Source organism: Artemia franciscana, chromosome 15, assembly GCF_032884065.1.
Source record: "Artemia franciscana chromosome 15, ASM3288406v1, whole genome shotgun sequence".
Taxonomy (NCBI): domain Eukaryota; kingdom Metazoa; phylum Arthropoda; class Branchiopoda; order Anostraca; family Artemiidae; genus Artemia; species Artemia franciscana.
Window position 1 is genome coordinate 32,322,154 of NC_088877.1, and position 22,957 is coordinate 32,345,110.

The window sequence follows — 22,957 nt, forward strand, 5'->3', positions numbered from 1 at the left end:
AACTTCCACCAAATATTATCCTGATTGTAGATGCACCTTTATCAACCTTAGATGAGCAAGTACTTCATAGACAATTTGTAGAAAAAAAAATTAAAGGCATCCTGAGGTTCACGGCCTGTTTCATGCATTGATTATGTACTTATCTAATTTTCATCTAAGTGCCATATACAAACCGCCACCGTGCTGCCTGTTCACAGAGGTGATTTTAGAGCAACAAAACGTGGCCACTTATAAACTGTCGGGTGTTTCAAAAGAATTGCAGCTGACATTTCTGTGTCACCTCTCTCATTACTTTCGGCTCATTTGCGTTCTGTTCATAGCTTCTAATATCCCCAAATTTCCAGGAATAGCCCCAGAAATCTCGCAAAGCGGAGCGGCAAAAACACTTGAGCCTATAAGCGTCAGTGCTTCAGATCCGGTCCTGGGTATGCTAATTCTCTGCATCTTGAATGGTTCAACGTAGGACAATAATCGTGATATCATTCGATAGGTTGAGAACCCTGGTTTTTAAATTTGCCTTGGATTATATTTTAGATAGAAAAATGTGCTCAAAATAGTTGGATAAAAATGTTGCCACAACTCTAGCGCGGTGGATAGATATAAAATTATTAAATCCAACTGTAAATGTATCATGTCCTCTTGGTGCAAGTTATAGCTGCAGACCTCTTGCGGAATCACATAAATTACAGGGAGCATTAACCTTGAGTAATAAAATTAAGATTTCAATTTGGAGATGAGAAAACAGTAGTCAAAGTTATTACAACTACTAGCAGTTCGCTGCAGCACCGAACTGCCTGAGGCCAACACATCTACGCACACTCCTCATCCATCCCAGGTAGTCTAAGCTGATAACACAAAATTTGCAACGAGGAATCCTTAGTACCAGAGATAGCATCTTGAATTTTCTGACCCCATCTCCCTACTTTACAGTAAGGTTTAAAAAAAAACAAAACAATAATAATAATATTAAAAAAAAAAAAAAAAATCCGTATATGACGATGCAAAGGATGTAATGCAGGAGCATCCTTCCCAAAACCTGTTGAAAGAGTATTTCCAGAAAATCTTTTATTACAAAAATCCATTTTTTTATCAAGAAAAACCGAATCCTAAACAAATCCGTTCGGCGACAAATTTTACAATCAAATTTTACAGAAAGCTTCACTTTCTTCTATAAAAGACAAAAAAAAAGAATTAAAACACTTTCAAACTTCTAAATTAATAAAGAACACTTTAAATTGTACTGTTTTTTAAATTCTCACATTTAGAATGGGGCCTCTGCCGCGGCCCCATACTTGGCGGGGGCAGCTAGTTTCTTTTTGTAGGCGGCTATTTCCTGCAAGAACAAAAATTAAAATGTAACCAAATAAACTCAGTTAAATGAAAAAAGCAGTTGTAACTCCAAAACAGCATAGTTTTTCAAACCGAACATACAGAATTAGTAACAAGCTTTAAATATCAACAGCAATGAAAACTGATTTTGTCAAATGGTTAAATAGAAACTTATAAAAAATAGGGAACAACAGGAATTAATGAAGAAGAGATCCAGATGCAGTTGTGAAGTTTTTAGTTACAGAGGGTGTCAAATTTTAAGAGATGAACATATGCAGCAAGAAATAGGCTAAAAATATATGGCACGAAAAAGCTTAAGATATAGCTTTCATTTGAAGGTGTAGTTATCTTCGACATTAAAAAATTGTTAATGGTGTATTTTGAGTTATGGGGACAAAAAATACTTTAAAATTTAACTAATAAGTTTCGCTCAAACATAATCACGGTAGACATGGCAACAGTGGTACTGCCATAAGAATCTCATAATTATGAAACAATCAGTCAAAAAAAAAAAAAATATATAAGAACATTAGTTTTCGAGTGTGAAGAGACCTTAGATGGGTCCAGAAGGCAAAGAGTGATGGTTTTGATGTCCTCGACACTTCAAAGTTAAAAAGAAGTTTCAAACAGGCTTAATTGACGAGAGAAAACTTGGGATATTTATATCCCATATATATATATATGGTCCCGGCGGTCGGCTTTGCCGCCGGGTCCCAGCATGGCACGCAGCAGGCTTCTATATATGGATTATCATTGTCCCTTGTGTTCTAACCACAGACAGTGCTGAGTCCCGACGGCTTTGCCACCGGTCAACCGAGGGCCCCAGCATGGCACGCGGCAGGCTTCTATATATGGATTCTCATTGTCCCTTGTGTTCTAACCACAGACAGTGCTGAGTCCCGGCGGCTTTGCCACCGGTCAGCCGAGGGCCCCAGCATGGCACGCAGCAGGCTTCTATATATGGATTCTCATTGTCCCTTGTGTTCTAACCACAGACAGTGCTGAGTCCCGACGGCTTTGCCACCGGTCAACCGAGGGCCCCAGCATGGCACGCGGCAGGCTTCTATATATGGATTCTCATTGTCCCTTGTGTTCTAACCACAGACAGTGCTGAGTCCCGGCGGCTTTGCCACCGGTCAGCCGAGGGCCCCAGCATGGCACGCAGCAGGCTTCTATATATGGATTCTCATTGTCCCTTGTGTTCTAACCACAGACAGTGCTGAGTCCCGGCGGCTTTGCCACCGGTCAACCGAGGGCCCCAGCATGGCACACGGCAGGCTTCTATATATGGATTCTCATGGTCCCTTGTGTTCTGGGTCCCGGCAACGCTATGTCATTTTTGGATCCAATTGATGACGTAAATTGGTTTAGTTTTCTGTTTTAAGGTTTTCGAATTGCTTTTATCCATTGTCAAAATATATAGAAATATTTGTGTAATTACCAGTTTTTTTACATTTTAAGCAATTTAATAATAATTTCTTTTTGACGTTAATTGACACTTTGACAAATTTTCTTTGAGCAGCAAACATTCTAAACTTCAACAATTTCTTCTAAACTTAAGACTTTTGGTTTTCTGTTTTAAGGTTTTCGAATTGCTTTAATCCATTGTTAAAATATATTGAAATATTTGTGCAATCACCAGTTTTTTACATTTTGAGCAATTTAATAAAATTTAAAGCGCCTCAATTTTTTGATCTCGTGTAACGGTAAATATAGTGTAACGGACACTACATTTATTGATATATATATATATATATATATATATATATATATATATATATATATATATATATATATATATATATATATATATATATATATATATATATATATATATATATATTTATATATATTACAGATTTATAAAGCATAAAGGTCCGAGTTCTTAAGGTTTATGATCCCTGTTCCGATTTCCCATGTTAAATTTCTGGAAGCTTCTATTTCTTTGTACTTCACCGCAAGATTAAGATAGAGATACCATTCGATAGCGAAGACTGTTTTCTTGAAAATCTCTATCTTAGATTTTTTAGTTTTCCTTATTTTTTTTTATCTTTCAAAAACCTTGTAAATACTTTTTAAAAGTAGGGTCTCATTAAAAATTTTGTATATCTTTATTTTCGATCAAAATAAAAAAATATACAAACACCGTTGTATTCAGAACTTCCTGATCTATTTACTTGCGTGGTTAAAATTACAATATTGCTTAAATTTGTCTTAAAAACGCAGTTTAAAGTTCTATAAAAAACAGAAAATTGAGAATATTCAATGAATCCGAGAGGGCGCACAAGTGCTGAATTTGGGTTTATCGTCAGGAGATTTAATGCAGTGGGTGGTTTTGGGGAGAGAACACATATGATTGGGTGTTACTCATCAGAGCTGTAAACTGCCTGTTGATATCTCTGGGTCGTATCTAATAATGTAAAGAAGCTTCTTTACATTGTATCTAATATTGTTCTATGAGAAGATAATGGGTAATAAGAAAGCAGCAGCGTTAAATAAAAGGAGAAAGTTGGGACAGTTCCGAAGGCAAGTTAATTTCCTCCTCTATTGTTTTATAATTATGAACGTAGTATAATTTTATTATTCAGTCTATCCTGTTAAAGGTAAATCCAATGTTAATAATAATTCCTTGCTGTTCATGCTAAAGATTTTTAGAAAAAGCTTCTTATTCGAATAAACATCCCTTATGTTCCAGGATTCGTTCTTTAGAATAGGAACAAAAAGTTAAACTTAGCGTAAAGAGCAAGCCTAAGATAAGGATTTTATTAAGCACCAACTTTTGTTTATCTTATATTTTTATGTTGCTCCTTATTTTCAGTTTAAAAAACTACTTTTTTTAATTAATTTCTTGTCATTTTTCCAAATATTGTTAAGAAATTTGCCACCTCTTTTTCAAGGGGCTTCCTTGGAGCACCCCCACCCCTCGTATTAAAACCCCTATTAGAGAAAGTTCCTACTGTATAAAATTCTCCCCTGTAAATTTTAATAACTATTCTTTTTTGCTACATTCGAGCATTTTGCACAAGAAAATCTTTTTATGTCACAGACTTGTGTATTTCCATAGAATAAGGCTACTTTCTTAAACGGTTAGAAAAGTTTTGCATAGAACAGTGTTATTCATACGAGAGGATACTCTAATGTACTTACTCTATTGATCATGTGCGTGATTAGTTCGAAAAACTGCTGAGCAATGCCAATGGCAGGCCTAATAAATTATTTTAGATCAATTTAGACCAATTGATAGTTCTTTCAGGCAATTAAATAAAAAAAAAAGTTTTTCCAACTGAAAGTAAGGAGCGACATTAAAACTTAAAAAGAACAGAAATTATTCCGTATATGAAAGGGGCTGTTCCCTCCTCAGCGCCCCACTCTTTACGCTAAAGTTTTTTACTGTTTTAAAAAGTAGAGTTGCGAGAAAGAGAACTTGAAAAAAAAACTTAAGCGTAAAGAGCTAGGTGTTGAGGAGGGAACAGCCCCTTTCATATACGGAATAATTTCTGTTCTTTTTAAGTTTTAATGTCGCTCCTTACTTTCAGTTGGAAAAACTTTTTTTTATTTAATTGCCTGAAGAGGGGAAAACCCCTTTCATTCACAGAATAGTTTCTGTTCGTTTTAAGTTTTCTTAAAACTTAACCTTACTTGCAGTTAAAAAAATTGTTTGTTAATTTAATTCGGAATGTTTTTGCATTAATACATGTTTTGACATGGACACTTAAAAAAAGGGGTGGGGGCGGCCTAGTTGCCCTCCAATTGTGGTTACTTAAAAATACAACTAGAACTGTTTTTTTTTTTTCGAACGTTTTTATTAGTAATAATATACGCAACTTGCGAATTAACTAAATTAACGAACTTCTATTTTGGTGTATTTTTATTACGTATATGAGGAGGCTCGCCCAATCTTCAATACCTTTGTCTTAACACTAAAGCTCGAATTTCATCCCAATTCTTTAATAATAACCCCTGAATCACAAAGACCTCGATATAAATAGTAGAAATTACTAAAAATACTTTAGGTTAAAGAGCAAGTTATTGTGGAGGAGACGAACCCCCTTATATACATAATATTTTCTGTTCGTTTTAAGTTTTAATGCTGCTCCTTAATTCCAGCCGAAAACATTTTTTTTTATCTATTTTTACCTTATTTTTTTAATAATACTAGAAAATCCTGCCACCCCTCTCTCTTAATGGAAATTTTATTCCCTCATGATACATTCTTCCTTGGAAAGATCCGACCCACCCCAACCCCACTGTGAAAAATTCCCCTGAAAAGACGGCTGTACCCTTTGCAATGACAATTACTATATGTAAACAATCGTCAAAGTTTGTAACTTGCAGCCTCTCCCCCCTGGGCCTGTGGGGGATTGAGTCGTTCCCAAAGACATAGTTATTAGGTTTTTGAATATGCTTAACAAAATGGCTATCTCAAAATTTTGACCCGTTGACTTTGTGAAACCAATGAGCGGGGAAGGGGGTCTAGGGGCCCTCCGATTTTTTCGGTCACTTAAAAAGGGCACTAGAAATTTTTATTTTCTTTAGAATGAGCCCTCTTGCAATATTCTAGGCCTATTTGGTTGATACGATCACCCCTGGAAAAACAAGAATAAACATGCACCCGTGATCTGTCTTCTGGCAAAAAATACGAAATTCCACATTTTTGTATATGTGAGCTTGTAACTTCTACAACAGGGTTGTCTGATATGCTGAATCTCATGGTGTGATTTTCGTTTGATTCTACTTTTTAGGGAGTTTTGTCAGGCTCGGTAACTTTTAGTGAGTATAACTAAACTTGATGAAACTTATATATTTGAAATCAGATTCTTTCGATGTAACTATTGGTATCGAAATTCCGTTTTTTAGAGTTTCGGTTACCATTGAGCCGGGTCGCTCCTTACTACAGTTTGTTACCACGAACTGTTTGATACTCATTTTGTTTTACAGATATAATAAAAGGGACAATATTCCCAAAACTGACATTTCAGTAAAAAGAGAACTATATGGTCAATTAGACAGCGATGGTCAGCAAAAACTAGATCAGATTATAGCCGTGCAACAAGAAGCATCTTTTCATGGTTTAAAGGTCATTGAAGGGCCAGGAAAACTTAGTGAAGATGAAGGACTTTTGGGAACATTGCTTACTTCCCGAGCTTATTGACTCAAGACTCGCACGAAATATGGACGTTCGTGAGCTTCCTGAGGTCATAGAAGCTCAATCGAAAATGAAAGAAAAAAAAAAGATGATCTCTGAGAAAAAACGGAAAATTGACGAAATTTAATTCTTGTTTTATGTAAACTTTTGTTTACAGGACTTCTAAACAGACTAAAACATGGTCTTTTTTTCTTTAATTATCCCGAGAACTCTTTTTTTTCTGTCAATTTTGTACAGAGAAATTTTTTTTTCTTTTCGTTATACAGTTACAGATCGCTTATAACGATTAAAAAACAGCACATCCAGTTTTCCTTGTACATCTTCCCTTTCAGCTGCAAACCTTTCCCTTTGTATTCTAATCAAGTCATCAATTCCAGTCAATCTTTTGGATAGCCTTTCAATTATGAAACCCGCCGTGTATCCAAAATTATCTATTAGTTCTCTCTTTTATTATTTGATTTATATCTGTGAGTTTGTGTCTGTTAAGTATTTGTATCCCCACCCCCTCTTTTAACATTTATGAAATACAACAACAGTTGTTTCAACTTAAAGTAAAGAGCATCATCAAAACTCTAACAAACAGGAGTTATTACGTATATGGATGCCCCTGCTAAATACCTTACTCTTTACGCTAATGTTTTTCATAACTTTCGAAAGCTTTTGATTCTTAAGCCGCCCGTGTGCTTCAGAAGTAGATCGGGAATGGGGCAAGAAGTCAAACTTTAGATTAAAGAGCAAATTATGAAACAGGTAGCAACCCCCCTCATATACGTAATAGTTTCTATTATTTTTAAGTTTTAATTATGCTCCTTACTTTCAGTTGAAAAAAAACTGTTTTTATATTTAATTTGTGATCGTTTAGATTGTACTTGTATTACAAGAAATAAATTTCTATGAAATTCTTTTAAAAGTAAACGAGATAATAAAAACCAAAAAAACAATAATTCTTATAGAAATAAAACATATGCTCTTTTGTTAACCCTGCTGATATGCTTATTTTATCTCGAGTATTAGGTACAGTCTATTTCTACCGATTCTTCTTATAATTATTCTGGTTATAATTATATATATGTCTACACATTCGCCAGACTCTGTTTAACCCAGTTACATAAGAATGATATTGATCACTTCCCAATCTATGTACGAGTATTCATTAAAAAATAAAATTACATGTGGTAATTCCACGTGTTGCTATAAGGATTTCAGTTTTTCAGGATTAAACTTAGGAGGGACAGTGTCATTTTTCAGAATTAACCCTCTCCCCAAACTCCCCCAAAGGGAGCGGATCTGTTCCCGTTATGCGAATCACGTATCCAAGACTTTTCTTTATTTTTCCCACCAAGTTCCATCCCGATCTCTCCGTTCTAAGCGTTTTCCAAGATTTTTCCAAGACAAAAGCTAATCACGTATCTAGGACTTGTGCTTATTTCCCCCTCCAAGTTTCATCCCGATCCCTCCACTGAAAGCATTTTCCAAGATTTTAGGTTCCCCCAACTCCGCCAAATGTCACTGGATCCGGTCAGATTTGAAATAAGAGCTTTGAGACACGATATCCTTCCAAAAATCAAATTTCATTAAGATCCGATCATTCCTTCGTAAATTAAAAATACCTCATTTTTTCTATTTTTTCAGAATTAACCCTCCCCCCGAACTCCCCCAAAGAGAGCAGATCCGTTCCCGTTATGCGAATCACATATCTAAGACTTGTTTTTATTTTCCCCGCCAAGTTCCATCCCGATCCCTCCACTCTAAGCGTTTTCCAAGATTTCTCCCCCCCCCCCAACTCCCTCCAGTGTCACTGGATCCGGTCAGATTTAAAAGAAGTGCTCTGAGACACGATATCCTTCAAAACATCAAATTTTAATAAGATCCGATCACTCCTTCATAAGTTAAAAATACCTCATTTTGTAGATACCAAGTACTTAGTATCTACAGTGTCACTTGATAGATACCAAGTGCCATATAAAAGTAGAAAAACAATAAATTTTAAAATACACTCTATGCATGTCGTCACAGTTTCTTAAAAATGGGCATTTTGTGCTAGAGAATTACGGTGCTCATTGGCTCTTCACCCGTCGATAACCAAGCTTTGCAAGACGCAGACGAATATATTACTATTTCTCTGCTGAAGGACATATTGGAACATATGGACATTTCCAATAAGACACTGTAAGTTTAAGAGAAAAAAAATCCCTTGCCATTATCTAACTAAATACCGCTGACGGAAATTTTGTCGTAAATTCTAATCAGAAGAAAACTCTGTGTAAAAATATCAATCTTCGAAGCTTTAGACAAAAATTAATTTCATTGGTTTATTTAGGCCCGCCTTAAATTTTGCTTTTGACCAATAAGGAAAATGGGGTGAAATTTTAAAAAGTTCAATCAGCACTTCCTAGCGGAATTTGTTTGTCTTGAGACAAAGGTATAATAAACCTTAAATGACTTACGAACTAGAAAAATACAAAAACAATCCACATTTCTTTGCAGTGACTTGACAAACTTTTGCAAGCTCAAATTAATATGGAGAGGTAATAATGGCACTTCTCGATAAAGTGTTAAACTGTCCTGAGGAGGCCAGTCAACCATTGTCCAGTTCGAATCACTAGCTCTTCTAATGAAACAAACAAAGTAAGCAAGGATATTTTGCATAGTCTCTATTCTAACCCCACAATACGGCTAGTGTTTTGAAACACCCTCCACCTCCATTGATGTTTTTAATATTTGAATTTCTTAATCATTGTAGATTAATTTCTGTGTCAACTAGTATCCGATGGGAAAAGATTCAAATTTACTTCCATTATGCAACAAGACAGCTTTTAAGCCATCTTACGCTAATCAGCAAATCTGCAACTCTGCACATCAGAGTTGCATCTCTGCAACTCTTGCAGAGTTCCAAATCTGCAACTCTGCAGCAAATCAGCAAATCTGCACTTCAGGAGTGACAATCATTACAATAAACCTGATCGTCCTAATACCCAATTAGTAGCAGGTTGCGCATTCAGACTTCTGCTGTCTTTTGAAAGCATCTCACCAGGTCATTGAGCTCACTCTAAAAGAATGAAAGAGGATTTCGGAACCATGGAGCAGTAGACAAATGGTGGACAAGCTTCAAAGAGAAGTAACAGTCGGTTGTGCGATATTTCTTTTCACGCGATATCATAGGAACTCCAAATTGTTACAAGTTCTTCTTACACTTAAACCAAAGGTGAAGATCTTGTCTACCTGTCCTCTCCTTTTTTTGACAGCAATAAATTATTTCATCAACAGAAAAATATGGGCTTGATTCATCTATGAGAGGTAATGTACTTCCATCTTCCAAACCTCAACTAACTACATAAACTGGGAGGTTGAAGTGGAACTGCTACTTCTGAAAAACAAGGTTGAACAATTCTACTTGAAATAAAATTCTTAGCCAGATATCTTTTGGCATTAAACCCTGCACATTGAAGAAAAATACCAATCATCTCCTTGTTCTCTTCACGTAGCCGAAGACATGATTTTAATACAACTAGACTCAAATAACCTCCTGTATCCCTCCTAATTGCCATTTGTATTATATTAGTGATTAACTGGACAACATTTTAAAGTATGAAATAATTATTGGATATAATTTTTGAAACAATATGTCCAAAGGGTCGCGAGATCCCATATCCATTGGCCCCAATTTCACAGAAGACTGATAGATCAAACAGAAACTTACTTTTTATTTTATTTTTGTCAAATTTAGCCGCTAGCCATCAACACGACAACTTTTTATATAATCAGTTAAATATCAGTCAAACTGTCAAACATATTTGGTATATGTACATATTTTTTTTCATTTATCTGGTTTTCTCATTCTCGCCTTCCTTTTTTTTTGTTTTGTGGTAGTTGCAGTAAAAGTTCTTATTTTATATAAGCTTCCCGCTGTTTCCAATAATAAATATGTAAGTACCATAGTCCATAGTGACAAAATTTAAAAAACAATAGTCCATGGTCTCATTAGAAAAAACAGAACTGCATTTTTGATTTTATTCTTCTGTCATTAGGGAAGTTTTCGGGTAACTAATCTATGGTAATTGCAATACAAAACTAATATAGGCAAAAAAAAAGAATAAATAAAACAAATAAATACAACAAGAAACAAGCCGTTTTAAAACATTAAATAACAACATACCACTTTGTATCTTTTCTTGTCCTTGCTGGCCATTTCTTCATACATCTTCTTTGCATTTTTATTAGTTTCAGTCCACCTCCTTCTAAATTCCTTCACAGCTCCCCCGGTACCGCGTTGGAGCGGTACACCAAGATCAATTTTTGATCTTTCATCCTTACAAAACCACGAGTAAGCAGATCTAAAAATAATAATAATGAAACTAAGGGGATAATGCTTTAGCGAAGGTACAGCTCGGCAGCATATCGCAACCCAAGAGCAAAATTCTCATACTTCTCCAACTCATTAAAAGAAAAACGCGATTGAACATTTTGACCCTTTCTTTTTCAACATTACGAAAGAATTTAACATAGAGCTGTACCAAGAAACCATACACCATTAGGAAGGGCAGAAAATGTTAGACGGCAATATCATCTGCAGAATTGTGATTCCTATCCAAGGAATCTAGGGTTGAAGGTGGTGTCGGATAATAGATAGACAACTCTGCTCACAAATGATTAGATTTTTTTTTTAGATTAGATTCATTTATTTCAAAAAACATGTATACACAACATTTTGCTGCACCTGCTAAGAAAGCCCCGAGAGGCTTGTTGGCAGCAGATGGCAATCATCTGTACTCTACATATTACTACATACAAAGATTCTACTTATGACACTCACACATTATTACGATACTTTTGCATCATTACCATACTATTCTTTTGCAAGGAAGAAGCTCTTAACAACAGCCTTGAAGGAAGCCAAATGACTCGAATTTCTTATTTCAATTGGAATAATATCCCACACAGACGGGGCAAAATTTCTAATCACGAAAGAAGCTCTAGCCATATTTCTAAATGGGTGTACCAGAGTTGATGCCCCTCGTGTATCGTGGCTATGAAGATCACAATTAATGGAGAAAAAATTTTCGAAAGAAGAGGGAAGTATATTATTAATAAATTTATATGTTAAAATACTAACTTGGTAGTCTCTTGTTTTTGAAATATCAAAAAGTTGATTCTTAGTATAAAGTTCATTAATATTATGAGTAAATAAAGTTTTAGGTGATAAAAGTTTAACGGCTTTATTTTGGATTTTTTTATAACATGATACAAAATTACTAGCCCATAAAGAGCAACCATAGCAAATATACGGGTAAAAAATAGCAAAATAAAGTAACCGAAGAATTTTATAGGATAATAGGTTTTAAACTCGGTGAAGCACACCCAGAGATCTGGACAACTTTGAAGCTATAATATTTGAATGTGTTTTCCATGATAGATTTTCATCAATCATAAAACCTAAATACTTTGTTACCTTTACTCTTTTTATTTGATCTCCGTTTATTATTAAATCTAAATTTGTTTCAATACTAGATATCCGAGAAAATAGAATGTAGTTAGTTTTATTATAATTTAATGTCAAAAGATTGAAATCTTCCCACTCAATAAACTCGGTCATTGCCTTTATGATTTTATCAAAAAGTAGATCAACTGATGGAGCAGCTACAAGTAAAAGAGTATCGTCTGCAAAAAGGATTATACCAGCCTCTGACAAATAATACTTAATCCGATCAATAAATATTAAAAATTGCTTGGCTCTTTCTACAATTAGCCATGACTTGATGCCCACAACTATTCGATTTTAGTCTATTTGATCTATGTGAGTTAAAAAATTAATAACAGAAAGCTTAATATGTATATCCAGCAATAAAAACAAAATTGCTTATAAAACTACACAATTTTCTGCTGGTATCTAAAGGCCCCCGCCCTATCCCAAAAAACCCGACCACAGGTCAATTAGAGTAAATTCAAGAATTAATCATGACAAGTTACTTAATAAACCCACTTTAGCCAGACACCAATGTAAACTCTGACCTATAATTGACAGCATAGATCCAGTCCCTGGAGAACTAAAACCTTCTCCCTTGACAAACAGATGATTTACAAGATAGCATTAAGGAAAGGACAATAGAAAATCCATAGTATTTCATTATGCTAAATCAACGACAATTGGAAGTGTTTTCAAACCACCCTCTCCTTTTATCAAATTCCGTTGCTCTAAACAATCTTTAATCAACCTTTGAACCAAAGAAAAAGAGACAACAGAGGCAAGTATGCAAATCATGGCTACTGGTCATGATACCTTTTTTACTCATTTCTCATCACTAACAAAAAATGCAACACATAATAAAGATCAATTCACAATAAATAGAACAAACCACCAACTGAAATTCTCAACTGGCAAAAAGGGCAACACTTACAGTGGACGTTTGGGAGCATTTGGATCTTTCTTGGCTTTTCGTTTTCTTCCTTTCCCGCCTCTGCCTTTGGCACCCTCTGCAGGTATGTAATCTTTCATTTCTGTCTCAGATGTCAACGTGTCTTGTTCTACGATCTTGTGAAAGTAATTTCGCTCTTTTTCGTTCATTGTCTGAAAAAACAAAACACCATGAATTTGGTCTATTAATGTTACAGAACATGATGGGAATGTTTGTAAGGTACTTCAAAGGGAAGACATTAATGTTACTCCTTGAACTTAATATTTGAATGAAATCCATCCCTCCATCTTTGGACAGAACCAAGTTGTAAAACTTCAGATATGATCTAAATTTCTGGGTTGACTGGACTTAAGTGATTTGTACCAGAATATAATCAAAAAGAAAATAACCAATTTGTCCCAAACAAGCTAGAATCTGGTTACAGCATATTCTTTATGAAGAATACTTGCATAGCAGCAAAATTCATAGAAAATGATGTTATAAACGCGATTCCAATCAAAATCTGCCTCCTCTTGTTACATTTATTCCCTGATTGGCATTCATCAATAAATCATTTGAGTTGAAGGGACGCAAAAGATTTACAAATATTTAATCAAAGAAGAAGCATTTAAAAAGATACGAACACTGATAAAGGGCCAGTGATAAATACTGGGAAAAATACATAAAACAAATTTCAACCGCGAGTACAAGACGATTGAGCTTGAAATTAGCTTTAGTCGAGATTGAGGGTCGATTGAAGGAAACCTCAATCGACTGACGGAAGCTTTCGATCAAAATGATGGAGTGTCTTGGGCCTCCTTTATCCCGCGAAGTGTATTTTTCACTATGTTCACTTTTTCAATACAGATTTCAGAAAAGTAAATGATTTTAAAAAGAAAAAAAGGAACATTTTACTATATCACAAAGAGGCAAACTTCTTTTCTGCAAAGCTTCTATTTTTCTATTTTGTTTTTTTCCTCGTTTACTTTTTGTTGTCTCAAGTGTTCTTATTTTATATGAGAAGAATTGTGTTTATCATCATTTGTAATAAATAAGTTTGGCACTTAGCTGAACATAACTGAAGTAGAATTAATATATTTTGCATACTGTTTAAAACTAGGGTCCCACCTACTACAAGTGCTTGGGAAAATATTTCCTTTTTTATTTTACATTCAATTAGCTTATTTCTCTGCACACTGACCCCTCCCCCTGTCTAGTAAAATTCTCACTCATATACCATAGACCACACAATGTAACTGAAACCTTGTTTCAAACTGGTTTGTAAAAAGAGACAGTCTTAATAATTAAAAACTTATTAAAAACCAAGTAAAAAAATAACTTTCAACCCAAATCAGCGCAAGCAGTCCAAATCCCTTAAAAAACAACTAGGCTATGTTGTAAAAGTCACCCCTCTTCGTAAAATCAAGAACTAGGAGCTCAAAAGGCACTTGTGACGAGGCAAGAAGAGCTAAGAGCCAAAAGCTCATATGATATGAGCTCTAACAAAATTCTAAGAATCAATAGATTGATTTAAAATAAAAATCAGAGGCTTAATGCCGGTCAGGATTTAAAATAAGAGCTCTGAGTCACGATGTCCTTTTAAATATAAAAATTCGTCAAGATCTGATCACCCACTCGTAAGTTATAAATATCTAATTTTTTCTCTCCCTTTAGACCCCAGATGTTCGAATCTGGGAAAACGACTTTATCAAGTCAATTTGTGCAGCTTCAAGACACGCCTACCAATTTTCATCGTCCTAGCACGTCCAGAAGCACCAAACTCACCAAATTACTGAATCCCTCCCAACTCCTTATCGACAGCAAAATGTCCGGGAAAGTCGTTACACCCTATTTGATTCCATGTTCTCCCATTGCCTATCCTGTGTCCTTAAGACAAAGTGCATCAAAATGACCCATATAAATGGGGACCATATAAACAAAACCAGTTGCTAACCTCAATTCCTACCTTAAAAGTAGCAGTATTATTCTCGTTCATAGCACTAATCACTTTAGTGTATTTGTCTGGTATACCTTACTAGGATAAGACCTTTGCTAAAGCTCTTCTAGTACCAAAATCGAACGCTTGCTCATATATAAAACTGAGGACCAAAGGTGTTTGATAACTCAGGCACTTTTAAATTTTTGAACAACAAGTGAAAATATGGTCGACACGTCCTCTACCCTGTCTAAAACTGCACTGTTCTTCCTTATCACTTTGTCTACAGCATATCTCAGTCTAAACAGTATCATATTACTAAGTAATTAGCTACCTACAGAGACCAGGTTATTGCCTCGATAATTACCACACTCACCCTTATCCATTTTCTTATACAGCGGTGTAAATGGGGCTGTCCTAAATTCGCTAGATTCTTCTCTTTTTCAAAAACCTTATTCATAATCTTTAACAACTTAATTCTAACCACAGAGCCACCATATTTAAGGAACTCATTTATCAATGTATCAAAACCTGGGGCCTTATTATTTTTTAATCCTTTCATTACTGTCGCTAATGATTCCTTGCAATCTTCACTGACATCCAAGGTATCACAGAATTTTTTATTTATATCCTTTCCTGCATCTCTATATCGGTTTAGCCCATTCTCAAAATATTTTGCCTACATCTCTTTAACTCTTTCCTTATCACTAATTGTGACTCATTTCCTATCTTTAACTGGGATAAGTCCGGATTAACAACTCTCTCTCAATTTATTTACATGCCAGTACAGTATTTTACTATTATGCAATCTAGGTGTATTTTTCACATCCTTGGAAATTTTATCCATGGCTGCCACTTTACACCTCCTTAGTTCGTGTTTTAATGATTTCTCCGCTTTCTTTACTTTCCTCTTGTTTTCCAATGATCTATCACTCAGATAGTCTTTGTAGAAGTCCTTTCTCCTCTGTGTTAAACATAAAGCCTTTTCGCTAATATTACTTGCTGCTTACCCAATTTTCTTAACATCACAACTTCCTGGGAGGTAGTTACCCTTCCAAATTTCAGCTTTAAAATTAACGCTAGACACAAGTAGATGGTTATCTTTACTTTTAAAATCAATAACAGCACTCCTATACGCCCTAGTATCTTATATTGATCCTGCAAGTCTTGGGTTTACAATTAAATAATCAATAGAGTTTGCTGTCTTACCATTATATGAATACCACGTTAACTTATGGGCTATTTTATAATCTGGATTATTTATAGCTAGATTGGTATAGCTACAAAATTGCAGCAATCTGTAGCCGTTATCGTTTTCCTTTCCTACGCCAAATTTACCCAGGCTAACATACCATTTATCCCTATTTCTACCGACCTGGGCGTAAAAATCTCCTTATAAACACACCATACCCTAAACATTAAGACATAAAATGAGCGATTCGTATTCTATTATTGATACCTCCCCAGTCTAAACAACGCTTAGCAGCTTCCTTTTTCATCAGGAGTCCTACTTCTTGTCTATGTACCCCATCCTTCCTGCCTGAGTAAATAAAGTTTGTGTCACCTAATTTCCTACCCCTGGTATATGAGCTTCAGAAACTCCTAGTAAGTCCAATTATCTGTTCGAATCGTCTAAATTTGTCAGTCAATACGTCTCAAAATGTCCTGTCGATGATTTAAGCATCCTATATGAAAGTGTGAGCAAAATGAATGAGTTTTTAATAGTTTTGCGAGTTAAGGATGCAAGAATAGATTTGAAAATTAATATTAAGAAGACTAAGTCACTAAGGATAGGAATAAGTGAAGATGAAAAGATGATGTTAGGTAACGAAATGACTGATCAGGTAGACAGCTACACTTACCTTGGTATTAATTTTAGTAAGAATTGTGGGATCAGTGAAAATGTTAAAGTAGAATAGCCAAAGTTCAGGGTGATTTTTCATAGTTGAAAAAAGTTCGAAAAAGTAAGAAAATAAGTCTGCAAACCAGGATTAGAATATTGGAAACTACAGTGATGACAGTGGTCAAATATGGTTCTGAAGCATGGGCACTATGAAAAGCGAATGAAGATTTGGTAGATGTTTTCCAGAGATATTGCCTACAAATCGTTCTGGGTACCCGGCTGACTGATCGTATTTCAAACATTAGGTTGTACGAAAAGTGTGATTTAACCCCGCTTTCTAGGGCTATAATGAGAGAAAGGTTGAGCTGGCTAGGGCACAATCTGGAGATGAAGGAAAACTGATTCCAAATATTTTCTTTCTCAGCAAACCGTCTAGGGCTAAACAGAAAGCAAGTCATCCGCGATTGGGGCGGGAGGATGTCACAAGAAAGATCTAAGTGAAATAGGAATTTCCTGGGAGGGTGTAAAGAGGGAGGCTTTGAATAGATTGGGATGGAGTAGGAGAGTGCGTAGCTGTTGGCCTCAGACGGCTTGGTGTTGCGGTGAGTTGTTATTAGTATTAGTAGTAATGGTTAAGATACAAAAATAAATTTTAATATACAATCAAATTGAATTATTTTTCTTTTTTAAACCCTTACTTCCTGTTTTTCAGAAATAATAAAGCTTATTTCAGTGAAGTTTAGACACCACAAAAGGTTATTCAGAAATGATAAAGCCGATTTCATGAAGTCTAGAAGCTATAAAAGGTTATTCATAAATGATAAAGCTTATTTCAGGGAAGTTCAGAAACCATAAAAGGCTATTCAGAAATGGTAAAGCTTATTTCAGTGAAGTTTAGAAACCATAAAAGGCTATTCAGAAATGATAAAGCCGATTACATGAAGTTTAGAAACCACAAAAGACTACTCAGAAATGATTAAGCTTATTTCAGTGAACTTTAGACGCTCATACAAATTTCGTTTAGTCTGTATGAACCATTTTCGATGTTTCCAAAAAAAAGAGAACAAAAACGTCTTAATGCAATTAACTAAAAATATAGAATAATCTATAAACGCTAATATGTTTAATGTTATATGATATGATTAAACAGTTATTGTGATTGGAAATATCCTTATTCAGTCTTAATCGAAGCAAACTTGGTTATTTTTAGGAAAAATTAACGGAAGTTGGCCCTAATAAAAAAATAAAACGAAAATAAAAATTTACTGTGGTTTCTTTTGACCCGCCAGCTGGGTTGTCAATTGCAACAACATTTTCAGGTTTGTCTTCATGTTTGTCTTCAATTATGTCCAATCGAGATAACGACTTCTTAATGAGTTCTCTTTTAAACTGAAATACAGAAATAACCATTTAAGAAAGTAATGTAGGCTAACTTAAATTAGACTAAACTTCTTAATGAGTTCTCTTTTAAACTGAAATACAGAAATAACCATTTAAGAAAGTAATGTAGGCTAACTTAAATTAAGGAAAACCTTGAATAAGAATATATACAATCAATATAAAGTGTGATATCATATCAGTACAGATATTAGACATGTCTACTATTGGCCTACAAAATAGTTGTTAGAAATAGGCATACATTGTTTTTTTGGAGGGGGAGGGAGAGAATCAAGCTATTTGATAATTTTACCAAGAGTGGAAAATATGCTTTCGGAAGCAGCCCAGGCCCCAAAGCATACCCCCCCCCCCCTTCCAACTAGACTGCGTATGAGCCTGAATTGAAACTTGCATGATTTTATTTTTAGTTTCACAGTATGTTGACACAAGCTGTTTAAAACAGCCTTTTTTCCATATTTAAGTAAAATTTCCATCAGTTCTTAGTGTCCAGAAAGGATAAAGCGATGCATTTGGCCTTTTCATTTTTACTAGATTTTTTTTTGTTCAGCTGGCAAAAGAAAATTGAGCTTCTGTCAAAAGGTAACTAAAAGGTAGAGGGAGTAAATCATAAACTTAAATCTGCTTTTACCCCATACCCCCTTCCCAATGTTTGGTGTAAAAGATACCAGAAACACTTTCTTAAAATTATCCTTCCTTTCCGAAAATCATAGACGACACTCAAACTGTCTTATAAAATAGGTACTAGGACTATGTATAGACTAGGTAGTTGTAAAAACTGGGGCTGGATATGATTGAAAAATCAAATATCTATAGCCTTTTTTAAGGATCAAACGTGATTGGGAATAGCCATCCCTTCTCCTGTACCCTTCTATGCTACTGAATTTGCCAGCTGATTCTTTTTTTGCTATAAAACGAAGGAAGACGATTTTACTCACTCCTTCCATGTATTCCAGGAACCACTTTGGTGGAGCATTTGGAAGAGCAGAGTTTCCAAACGCTGCCTGCATTGTTCCACATGTAACTTCAGCCTCTGTCTCTTGTGTGTTAACAACACGTAGCAAATTAGCCTGATCTGTACTATCTCGAAGCTTTTCAGTTGGGAATCGGATCTAAAAATAAGCAATAAAAAAGAAAAAAATACCGATATGCAAATGTGACGGATTTAAAATAAATTCATCTGAATTTAAGATTGATTTTGTGGTTTTCCAAGTAAAATCTATACTTGTATAAATTAATAGTAAAAGCCAGATAAATATGATGGAATGAATAGGCAGGAGTTGATATTTTTGGTAGGGACTTCAGTTTATTTTGAATACGTGATTTTGCAAACTTTATAACAATCCAAAATTTCTGCCTCCAAGGAATTCATCTAACGGAAGTTGAAAGCGGTCAAAATAACCTACAAGGTTATTTTCTAAACTTCAAACATTTTAGAAAATTGCAAGAATTTTTATATAAAAACGAATTTGTTTTCTTTCCTTTTTTTACCAAAGTGACTTGGTATTATGATTTTCAGCAAAATGTTCGTATCTAATTCATATTTTCAGCATATGGTGAGGAAAAATGAAAATAATAATGATTAAAGCAATGAAATAATGAAAAATAGTGAAAACAACCTCCTTTTACGTCATTTATGGCCCATAGTTTTTTCTTCTTCAGAATTTGGCTATGTGAAATTCTTCAAGAATTTTGGTTGGTCTTGCCATTAAAGATTTTTTTTTTTGTTACTACTATCATTTAGTGAACCTATACCTTTAGGGTTCACCCCTCCTAGTGTTTTCCCATTCTATTCTGAATTTTTTAGGCATTTTACAAAACAAGCGTCACAGTAATCCAAATTTAATATATTATCCACCTAGTTTTTGAGTAATGGTGAATATGTTGATAAAGCACAGGCAAATATATAGACATCTACCTCTTGGATGACATCTGAAAACTCTTTAGTATCAATTGAATGACTCTCCACATGACCTTCATTTGAACCACTGTTCTGGGTCGTCAGCAAGACACTGGCATCACCAACTGAGTCTGATAAAAATTTTACTGATGGGTGCAGCCATATATCATGCGACTTATCCCGAAGCTGAATTGGAAGAATGCTTTTAGAGAATGCCTGAGCTGCTGGTGAATGTATTTTCTGGGTAATCTAAAAATAAATGATGACAAATCAGCACTTTCAATGCTGATATCAGCGCAGCAATTTCAATCACTCTTTTAACTTTATTTATGTACGTAATTACATTTATTTACACTTGGTTTTCATGTATTCAAAGTCACAGATAACAGAAGAAAAATATTTTAACAAATGATCATCTATTGATTTTTTTTGTTCTTATATCAAAATTCTCAACTAGTTATTACTAACATAGATTAGAACAATCTGAATGACAAAGAGGTAAACGCTCAATATAAAGTATTTTTCCAAATTTGAATTGGAATTAACAGTAATTTTGATTTTTTATATTCTATTATCTAAAATTAGTTTAAAAATTTAGGCTTATTCAAATATATTTGCGTGAAAGTAAACAGTATGACTAGCAAAAGAGTTCAAGACCATTCTTTACGTGGAGACAAGAACGTGGCAGACTTGGCAAGCAAATTTAAGCCACTAGTGGAGAGTTTTCTAGTACTAGCTCAAAATTATTACACTGAAGATTTGACCGAACCCCAAATATTACTTTTGTCTGCACTCGAGAACTTTTCATTTTGGTATCAAGAACTTCAAGAATCATAACTGAGCTCATTGCTTAATAACATAACTCAAGTTAAAACATAGCTGATTGTTCAATCATAACTGAGCCCCAATTATTGATGCTAGTTTGCAGATAAAAGAGTATGACAAAAAAAAACAGTTATTCTCAAACACCTTGCTTTTTCAGTCGCTATTTAATATAATTTTCACTTCTTGCGAGCCAGTTCCACTTTTCATTGGTTATTTGTAACTGGAACCTTTTTATCGTTCAGACACAGCCTGTTATGACTAGCCCTTTTTAGATGATTCAGATAATTGGATAATTCACAGCATACCTGATAGGCAAGTTATTGGATTGAAATTATGTCGGTTCTACCGTTATGAAGTTTTTAGTTGTATCTGAAGACTGAAATCATCATTCTTATTTCTGATAACATCCACTATTCGGCTCTTCAATATTCAGCTCTGATTCAAGTTGGACTATACTACTGCTATTAACAACTTACTGCAGCGCCAAGCTGCCTAAGGCCAACACAGCCCTGCACACTCCTCCTCCTTTCCAATCTATTCAAAGCTTCCCTCTTTATACTCTCCCAAGAAGTTCCTATTCCCCATAATTTTTTTCTTATCATATTCTTCACATCATTTGGTAACGACCTGTTTTCGTTTGGCTCTAGATTATTACCCATTAAGGACAATCTTGGGTAATCGGTCTTCCTTCATCCGCAGAAAGAATCCTGACCATCTTCACTACCATCTCATTATAACCCTAGAAAAAAATATTAAACCACATTTTTCATAAAACTGCTGTTTGAGATACGGTCAGTCAGTCGGGTACTCATAACAGTCCATAGGTAATTTCTCTTAAAAGCATATGGCAAATCCTTCACCGTTTTTTGGAGTACCCACGCTTTTGAACTATACTTGACCACTGTCATCGTTATAGCTTCAAATATTCTAATCTTGGTTTGCAGACTTATCTTCTTATTCTTCAAAAGGTTTTCCAGCTGTGAAAAAACATTTTTAGCTATTCTAATTTTGATATTTCCACTGTACTCACCGTCTTTACTAATAATAATGTCAAGTTTCTTCTTCTTCTTTTGAAAAAAAAACAGCACCTGGAATCTATAATAGACCCCATTCAGCTTCTAGGAGGCTTCATCTAAATACACAACAAGTAAAAAATCAATCAGATCATCAGAAAAACAAAAATCTTTACAAAATGATAAACACTGAACAAATAGAAAAGCAAAGACGATGGAATTGGGCGGTTTTGGGATTTACGAGTATTCAAGCTGCTTGTTCCCAGCAATGTAAGGCCTATAGAAGGCGGGTCGTTCTCGCTCGCTCTCACTCTCTTCCGCACTAGAGAACTCTATGAGAAAACTGACTCAAACAATATTGTTATCCAGAAGAAAACCAATCATGTTTTGTGCTGTAATCTTTCCTCTGCTGCATTGCAATTCCCTTAAGTAGCTTGTCAGTATCTTTATTGGTCTTTTGTCTTTCAGATGTACGTTCAATATTTCCTGCCAGATAAGCTGTGCTGTAGCACTCAAATATATGTGTTGTAAAGTATATCGAACTTTTAAAAATATGACATATACAAAATTAGACTAAATATTTGAATAGTACATATTAAATAATACAAAATATTTAAACATCAAAATATAAATATGTAAACATTGGTTCTTCATGGTTTTTTGCAACATCACTGCCTATGGTCACTAAAGAGGCAACAAGACAAAATATGTTGACATTTTTAAAACCATTTCAATCATTATCAGAAGAATTACCCCAACTATACAAAATTTTGGCTACGCCTATGGTAATGTGAAATTTGGATGGAACTATCATATGGATATAATAGAAAGTATGATAATGAGTTTTGGGTTTAAAATATTCTCTTTCTGAGAACAGTATTTGACAACATGACATGATAACAAGGATGTTCGAAAACATGAAGACTCAAATGACATAATGATAAAAATGCTTACAAAAATAAAAGTTTGAAAACTTTTAATAATGAACAAAATTATACCTTTGAACCATTTTCTCCTCTGAGGGTTTCAAAAGCATCTGGGACGTCATCAACAGTTAGTTGTTTCTTATCTCCCATGGCTGACTGCAATAATACAAATTAAATAAAAAAAATACTTTAATTTTAAATAAAATTAAAATGTACAACAAATCTTGAACAAAAAACAAAACTAATTTTTCT

General features: G+C 34.6%; 2 protein-coding genes across 3 annotated transcripts in view; both read right to left on the reverse strand.

The window, feature by feature from the left end:
* Window positions 1-22,957, reverse strand: part of LOC136036368 (chitooligosaccharidolytic beta-N-acetylglucosaminidase-like) — a 579,146-nt gene that overhangs the window by 363,509 nt on the left and 192,680 nt on the right. The gene's annotated exons all lie outside the window — the stretch shown is intronic.
* On the reverse strand, window positions 1,051-22,811 carry LOC136036364 (uncharacterized; the record flags this gene model as incomplete). 2 transcript variants are annotated; one of them, XM_065718530.1, is given in 7 exon segments in its annotated part: window positions 1,051-1,333; window positions 10,632-10,809; window positions 12,871-13,040; window positions 17,913-18,035; window positions 18,980-19,153; window positions 19,960-20,190; window positions 22,778-22,811. In XM_065718530.1, coding segments are annotated over 7 exon segments (982 nt in total), but the record flags the coding sequence as incomplete, so codon positions are not given.